The sequence below is a fragment of the Desmodus rotundus genome, chromosome 5 (assembly GCF_022682495.2).
Source record: "Desmodus rotundus isolate HL8 chromosome 5, HLdesRot8A.1, whole genome shotgun sequence".
NCBI lineage: Eukaryota > Metazoa > Chordata > Mammalia > Chiroptera > Phyllostomidae > Desmodus > Desmodus rotundus.
Genome location: NC_071391.1, coordinates 12782340 through 12790852, shown reverse-complemented (window position 1 = coordinate 12790852; position 8513 = coordinate 12782340). Strand labels below are relative to the sequence as shown.

Here is an 8513-nt window from a genome sequence, read left to right as displayed (position 1 = left end):
ATGGATGTTTCTCTCCCTCTCTCCCTCCCTTCCCCTCTCTAAAAATAAATAAAATAAATCTATTTTAAAAACCAAGAAACAACTAAGGGAAGAGATATGTTCTCTTGTAGGAGGCAAATATGGGGAGAAGTGAGCTTGGGAAGGACTGATGAGAAACAAAGTCCTGGCAGCATTTGCGTCCCTGGTGATGCCTGTTGCCATTGGCCCGCTTGCCCTTTTGGAAGTTTGTTACGTGAGTTATAGATTACCTGTTCCACCCAGGCTCATTAAGAGTTGGGCTTCAGAACCCAAGTGTTCCTCGATAAAGGAATGGATAAACAAAGTGTGATATATGAGGTCTCTCCAGAAGGAATCCAGCCATGTAATATGAAAAAGAGACATTCATTGAAGAAGACACAAGATACAGGAAACATTGTACATAGGACAATGATGCCTCAGTCCCCTTCAAAGTAGGCGCCTTGGGACATCACACAGTTCTCCCAATCACCATCAGCTACCCTGTTGTATTTTCCTGAATCTCATTGACCATCTAAAATCTCTTTCTTTTCAAAGGTGATTTTAGTTTTGGGATAAGCCAGAAGTTGCAGGGTGCCAAATCTGGGCTGTAGGGGGCTGAGTCACCTGGGTGATTTGATGTTTCACCAAAAAAACTCCGCACAAGTTGTGATGCATAAGCGGGCGCATTGTCGTGGTGAAGCTGCCAGTCGCCGGTTGCCCACAGCTGTGGCCTTCTGAATCATCCAAATGGTTTCCATGGAGGAATATCCAAGCTTAATGCAAAATTTGACGTTGCTCCACTTGCTCAGTCATTTTGAATGTGACAGCCACACAGCACACACGCTCACTCGACGGCATTTGCCACCCCCACTAATACAGCGAAGTCTCATTGTTCATGTGTGCGCATTCCAGCGCTCTCTCCTTGGCTGCCAACTTATATCAGTGTCACATTAACCGTTCTCATTATATTAACAATGGTTGGACTTTTCCTGGACAGATCTCTATACATACAATGGTATGTTGCTCAGCCTTAAAAAAGGAAATTCTGACACCACATCATGGATGGATCTTTGAGGACAGGATGCTAAGTGAAATAAGTTACAAAAGGCCATATTCTACATATTCCACGTATACGAGGTACCTAGACTAGTAGTCGTAGTGACAGGAAATAGGATAGTGTTTTCCAGGGGTGTCAGGGAAAGCTGTCATGTTCTAGGACTCCCTAATCTGAGGCAGCCTCTCTCCCATTCTTTTTTCATGCTTTGACTTGATAAATCAACTAAGTTGGTTTTGTTTTGTTTTTTTACTTGAGAAAGAAGAGGAGGAGGAGGAAGGAGAGAGAAACATCGATTTGTTGTTCCATTTACTTATGCATTCATTGGTTGCTTCTTGTATGTGCCCCGACCAAGGACTGAACCCACAACTTTGGCGCCTGGGGACAACACCCCAACCGAGTTACCTGGCCAGGGCTGAGTCAGTCATTTCTGAAAAACATCATATATTCCCGATTTGTCTGTTTCTCCCCCATGGTAACATTGAACTTATCCTCTATCACCTATATTTCCTATAAATGAAAGTTAGCCTTGCTGGTGTGGTTCAGTGGATTGAGCATTGGCCTGTAAACTGAAAGGTTGAGGGTTTGATTCCCCGTCAGGGCACATACCTGAGTTGCTGGCTGGGTCCCTGGGTTCTCTCACACATTGATAAACATTTCTCTCTCTTTCTTTCTCCCTCCCTTCCTTTCTCTCTCAAAATGAATAAACAAAATCTGTTTTAAAAAGTTAGCTCTCAAGGCTTGGTTAAATCCAGTTTCAAGCTTTTTGAGGTCGGTACTGCCAGCAGCACGCAGCACCATTTCTAGAGGCCAATGAAGTCAGGTTGTCCTGCTTTTCTCCAAGTGGAGATTAATCAGTTTAGGTGGCCTCAGCCTGATCCCTCCATGCGAGTATCCTACCAGTATTTCATCTCACGCTTTTATCCATTGATGACAGTAGACGGGATCAAGTGTTTCACCAGGGATTGTGAAATACTGAGTTCCCAATTTTATCATTCTTTCCACATTGATTAGCTGGAATGCAAATACTGAGTTTCTAGTTTTATTATTTCTCCCACATGGATTAACAGGAAGTATGCTGTAGAGAAGAACTTCCCCTCACCAACTAGGGATATTTGGTTATCCCGAAACACAGTTCACACAAGAAAGGCAAGAGAAGAGAGGGCAGCAACCCTCCCTGCTGTCGCTCGCTGAGGTATCCCGAGTGCTGGAATATTGTCTGGAAAATGGAGGCCACTCAATAAACATTTTTAAAGTCCAACTGAAAGCCATATTTTGGAATACTGTGTATACAGTTGGAATACAACTCTTTGAAAAGGACAAAGCAAATATGTGTCTATCTATGCTGACATGGCATAATACTTATATTGTTGAGTGAAAAGGTCACAGAACAGTAAATAATAGGATCAGACAACTTTTATAAAAAATGTACATTATAAGTGCATCAAAAATAGGATAGATGAAAGGGTTAATTCATTTTGAAAGGAAACAATAGCCCTGGTAGGGTAGCACAGTTGGTTACAGTATCATTTCCATACACCAAGGTTGCTGTTCCATCCCCAGTCAGGGCACATACAGGAATCCAGCAATGAATGTATAAATAAGCGGAACAACAAATCAGTGTCCCCCCCCCTCTCTCAAATCAATTTTAAAAAAAAAAAGAAAGAAAGAAACAATAGCCTCAGCCACTGTGGCTCAGTTGGTTGGGCGGAGTCCTGCAAAGCTAAAGGTCACTGGTTAGATTCTGGTCAGGGCACATTACCTGGGTCTTGGTTCATCCACTGATGGGATGTGTACCAGAGACGCCCTATCAATGTTTCCCTCACATATTGATATTTCTTTCCCTCTCTTTCTCCCTCCCTTCCCCTCTCTCTAGAAATAAAATAATATATAATTTATTTAAAAAAAATTTTTAAAGCACCAGATGCAGCTCTGGCTGGTGTGGCTCCAGCCAACCCATCCATTGAGCACCAGCCTGTGAGCTGAAAGGTCGCTGGTTGCATTCCCAGTCAGGGCACGTGCCTGGGTTGGGGCCAGGTCCCCCGTTGGGGGCGTGTGAGAGGTAACTGATCTCTCTCCCTCTCTTTCTCCTTCCTTTCTCCTCTCTAAAAATAAAATCTTTAAATAAATAAATAAATAAATAAATAAAAGCGCCACACGCATATCTCAGACAACTATTTAAATGTAAATAACCAGCATACAACCATTCCTCTTACCAGTTTGTAAGTTGTGTGTTTTACATTTAAGCATATATTTTTCTTTCCTTTTTTTCTTTTTAAAAAAGATTTTATTTATTTTGCGGGAGGATAACCAACCAACTGAGCCACATCGGTCAGGGCATATTAATTTTCTTAATGATATGTTAATGTATTTTCATAATATATTATAGATATTACATTTTTTCCATAATATACGGTTGGGTCAGGAGGAGGGAGCCATAACTTAGGCAGATGGTGAAGGGGCGGGGGCGGTGAGAAGGGACCTATCCACCCAGGTTGCCCATTTGTCCGGGATCTGGCCCTCTCCACCGAGGCAGCCCTCTGCTCGCCCCTTCAGGGCTACCCCTACCACAGAGGCTCTTCCCGGTCTCGTCTTCGGCTCGGGTGCGGTCGCACGCTCACCTGGGGTCAGAGCCCTCTCGGTCCCGCCGCGGTTCGGGAGGGTCACAGCCCACAGGCCATTGGCTGGGGCCCCACCTCCCTCGGCCCGGATCACAGTTCCACACGCAGGGGTCAGAGGCCCCCTCCCTTGGGGGGAGGCTCACCGACCACAGGCATGGGTCCCAGTCTGACACGCGGTGCAGTCACAGGCCTCTCCGCCAGGACGCGCCCTCCCTGGGCCGGGGCCTTAGTTCCCCGCCCAGGAAGCCCTGGTCCCTCCCCCGAGGCCCGCGGCCCCGCCTCCGGACCCATGCAGCGGGTCCCGGGATCCCCGGGGTCCCGAGTGGAGTCCCCGGGCGCCAGGCCGGAGGTCTCGGCGCCCGAGAGGCCTGTGCCGACCGCGTCGCCTCCGCAGGAGGCCTCGGATGAATCGCGGCCCGCGTCCTCGTCGCCCTCCTGGCTCTCCCAGCGGCCGCCGACCGCGAGCGCAGCGGTGGACGGGTCGCTGCTGCGCCAGGCCGCGTGGGGCGGGATGGCGTCCGGCACGTTGCTGGAGGCCGGCCTGGCCCGGGTACTCTTCTACCCGACGCTGCTGTACACGCTGTTCCGCGGGAAGGTGTCGGGCTGGGCGCACCGCGACTGGTACCACCGCATCGACCGCACGGTGCTGCTGGGCGCGCTGCCGCTGCGGAGCATGACGCGCCGGGTGAGCCGGGGCCGGGAGGCCGGGCCGCGCCGGGCCTGGGAGCCGGGCGAGCGCCGCCCGGGCCTGGGCCGCGGGTTCTGAGCCCCCTCTTTACCTCGGCAGCTGGTAGAGGACGAGAACGTGCGCGGGGTGATCACCATGAACGAGGAGTATGAAACCAGATTCCTGTGCAACTCCGCCAAGGTGAGGGGCTGCGGCTGGGGCGGGTCTGGAGCGCCGGGGGAGGCTGGGGGAGGGGCGCTACAGGTGACCGTGGTCCGGACCCTGGTGTCCCAGGCTTTTTTTGCCGCCTCAGGAGGAGGGTCCAGTACTCGAAGCTTAAATGGCTGCGGCTGCAGGTAGAAACTAATTGTGAAACAGAAACTATTGTGAAAGGCGTTTAAAAGTAGAGTTGACAAAGTGATTATGGTTTTGTGCACAAATGTAGTAGTCTTAATTTCGGTAATTAAGAATCAGTAAGTAAATCTGAAAGGCAACTTTTCTTTGGCTTACTGTTTTCATTCATTCAACACTGACAGCTCTAAGTATGGATCAGGCGCTGCCCTAGGCATTCAAGATGAAGGCCCTATAAACTACCCTCGTCCTCCTCCCCCAGAGTAAATTTATCATAGAACAACCCGTTAAATAACTGCATCGGGTTCATTTGGCTCTTCATTTGAGGGAATTTTTATTCACGTTAGAGATTTAGTGGAATTCCAAAGTACTGTCAAAATACAGTTCAGCCCTAAAACATAACTTTCATTAAATGTGAATGCCTGTTTGTGGAACTCCCCACCGTGGTTATTGGACATTGCCCTAACTGCACGTGAAGATGCTGCCCTCCCTGCCTTACAGTGTTGGACATCTATTAGCCTTACGCGATTATCTTTTTTGTTTACTGTATTAATATGGTGAAGATGCTGTAATTTCAACCCGTAGATCGTTGGAAACCTTGACGATATTTATGACTCCTTTAAAATACTGTGATCAGTGATGGCATACATTTTTAAGGAATGGAGAACAGTTCCTTGGACTTCCCAAAGTACCTTGCCACAAAGCCTCAGGAACTGTTAGCCAGAATGGTCAATGTTCCTTAGTGTGGTCAGTCCTGTGGAGCAAGAGTCACAAGAAAGTGCTTGGTGTCTTGGATGTGTGGCCTTTGACATTTGTACCACTTCGCTGTACTATCCATCCCATTAACCTAGAAAAGAAATCTCCAAGGCAGGCAGTGGTTCTCACATCGTCTATGTCTAAGGATGATCTGGCAGTCTTGTTACAATGCCAGATTCCTAGGTACAAGCCCTAGACATTCTGACTCAAAACTTTAGGGTGGATCCCAGGAACCTGAATATTTAGTGAGCTCCCTGGGTGTTTCTGGTGTAATTGAAGCATGAGCCACATGCTGCAGAACTGTTTGTTCATTTCATCAGCACTATTGACCTTCACTCAGAATCCTCAAGTCTCTGGTTCTAGCTAAAGAGATTAATAACAAGTATCTGGGGCCTATCTGAAGTCTTAAAGTTAAAAAAAAAAAAAAAGCTTCCCTGTTTGCCAGAGACCTTTTATCTCCTATTTTTGACTTTTTTTCTTCGCAAATTGGTAATATGCCATAGCAAAGGTAGGCGCATTGTTTTAATTTTAAAATAACTATTTTCTACCATTTACTCTCTCTAGAAAAAAGTGGTAAAAAAAAAAGACTTATGCGAAGATAAATAGAAAGCTCTTGCAAAATACAGTAGCCCGACCCCACGGCCAGGTCACTGCATAGGCACCAAGATTATGCAAAAATGTAGCTGCACAACTTTTGTAGATGAATTTTATACAGCTCACGTTTTACAGCTAAAAATGCAATTACCCAAAGGGCACTTGAAGAACATTTTAAAGCTTGGACATAATTCTAACTCAGCAGCATAGCTATCGCTCGATGAAAGACTAACCATCTAGGTCAGGTATTTAAAAAATATTTCTAAAACACACACACACAAAGAAAATAAAAATTTCTATAAAAAGTTGCTTGTTTAGAAAACAGTAAACAGTATATCCACATTGAAGGAATAAACCCTGAGGCTTCCTTGTGGCTCTGCTGCCTTGGGGAGCCCATCTTCCTACTACTGACACCTGGCTGTTTCCCTCTGTTTCTGCTGGTGGACCTGGTTTCAGGAGTGGAGGAAAGTAGGAGTTGAGCAGCTGCGACTCAGCACAATAGACATGACTGGAATCCCAACCTTGGCTAACCTCCGGAAAGGAGTTCAGTTCGCTCTCAAGTACCAGTCGCTGGGCCAGAGTGTCTACGTGCATTGTAAGGCCGGGCGCTCCAGAAGTGCCACTATGGTGGCAGCGTATCTGATCCAGGTAGGAAGGGTCTTTCTGCACTGGTCCCATTTACAGTGGATCTCCAGAACTTCAGTAGCGTAGTCTACAGGTGGGTCTTGCTGGAAGGAGCCATGTCCCGGGTTTCAGGCTGTTGGGAGGTGGGAAGCACCTGAGCTTTGTAGGTAGGCTGCTCTGTGGTTTTGCCGCCTGCCAACTCTGTGACCTTAGACCAAAGTGGCTTCTTCCTCCGAAGCTGTTTCCTCCAATTAAGAGTTACAAAGGATCTTAACACCAGCTAAAGGCTAGAAACACTTGTTACCAATAGCACGTCAGAAAGTCTAGCACTGTAAATAGTGATCACTTACAGCTCTATAGTACTCAGATTTCTTCAGGTAGTTCAGAATGTGGTTCTGGACATTAGTTTCTAGAAATGGAGGATCCAGTGGAATTTGGCCTATCAATTTGTTATGATCAGGTGGGATACTTTTAAAGAATATTTAGAAGCCAACAACTCTTATCGCTCCCTGTTATATACCCCTGCCTGGCTCATTTTTGTTACCTGTCTGGCCTCTGCAGAGCATTTACTAAGTCGCATGGGTAGTTTAAGGAAAAGGAAATGTAGAGATGACCAGCCTGGCCTTGTCTGTGTTCCTGTGCACTGGGGAGCATATGACTTCACGATGCTAAAGCTTTGGTCATTAGGACTGCTGGCTGGAAACAGGGGCTCCGGGGGATATTTTGGGCCGAGTGAGAATTGAACCAGCAGGCTAGAAATCCTATTTTCTTGGTTCTGTTGTGTTCTAAACCAGCAACTTTCCTTAGGACACAAAGATAACTCTCCCAGCCAGATTTTAAAAGTGCTGTTTTTCTAGCCATGGGAACAAGTTGCATAAAAACATCTCCTTTTTCCAGGAAACTTGTACCCAGGGGACCAGCTCAGGGAGGACAGACACCTCATAGGCCTAAGCAGGCTTGACTTTAGGATCTAAGCTTCACCTGTTCAACCTTTTGCCAGAGGTTTGGCAGAGCGAGACTCAGGTAGAAAGTCTGACTTGTCCCCCCAGCCTGTTGCATAGGAATTTGGGACTGGCTCACAGAGGGCGCTGAAGTGCTCTCCCATTTCTAATGTGTGGGACATGGTTTTGAACTCCCCTCTCCCAATGGAGTTTTAAAAAAATGAAATTCTGGGAGCCCGTTAGCACCTGTTGTCAGGTCAAGGACACCACGCCCCAGCTTCTCTCTTCGCTGATTTCTCAACCCTGCACTGCAGGTGTACAACTGGAGCCCGGAGGAGGCGGTAGGGGCCATCGCCAAGATCCGATCACACATCCACATCAGACCCGGCCAGCTGGAAATCCTCAAAGAGTTCCACAAGGAGATCGCCGCGAGGGCGGCAAAGGATGAGACGCATCGTACATCACAGACGTGAAGTGTGGGGACTAGAAAGAACTCAAGACAACCCTGCTGGCCGTAGGATGGAGAAGTTTAACGGGACCCATGGGGCTTAAGCCCAGGTGGCGTTAATAGAAGTGTGCTGAATCATGCGTGATTTTGCTCCCTTTGTCCTGTTTCATTTTCCTGAACACGGGTTCCAGTGTTCCGTCATGTGGCTGGAAAGATTGAGCATGGCTTCTATTCACAGGGCTTGGGGGTACGGAATAGGGATGGGGGTGTCCTAGTTTTTGGAACAGGGTCAAAGAAGTCAATCGTGCACCTTGTGTTCTATCTAACAATTGTAGAACCACAACCCAAAGGCATTTACCACTAGGAAAAGGGGGGCAACACTCAGCTCTGGCCAGACTCTCCATTCAGCGGCCCCCACTTTTGGAGCAGCGACCCTAGGTATGAAAAAGGAAACACAGGA

General features: G+C 47.4%; 1 protein-coding gene across 2 annotated transcripts; it reads left to right on the top strand.

Moving 5' to 3' along the window:
* The first annotated feature begins 3918 nt into the window (after positions 1-3918).
* On the top strand, positions 3919-8193 carry PTPMT1 (protein tyrosine phosphatase mitochondrial 1). 2 transcript variants are annotated; one of them, XM_053925206.2, is made up of 4 exons: positions 3925-4357; positions 4460-4540; positions 6497-6688; positions 7920-8193. In XM_053925206.2, the coding sequence occupies exons 1-4, from the start codon at positions 3962-3964 to the stop codon at positions 8076-8078; spliced, it is 828 nt and encodes a 275-aa protein (XP_053781181.1). In that variant the 5' UTR covers positions 3925-3961; the 3' UTR covers positions 8079-8193. The 2 variants fall into 2 exon arrangements, with proteins under 2 accessions (XP_053781182.1, XP_053781181.1); XM_053925207.2 differs by lacking the exon at positions 6497-6688 and having other exon boundaries at positions 3919-4357.
* The last annotated feature ends 320 nt before the right edge of the window (positions 8194-8513 follow it).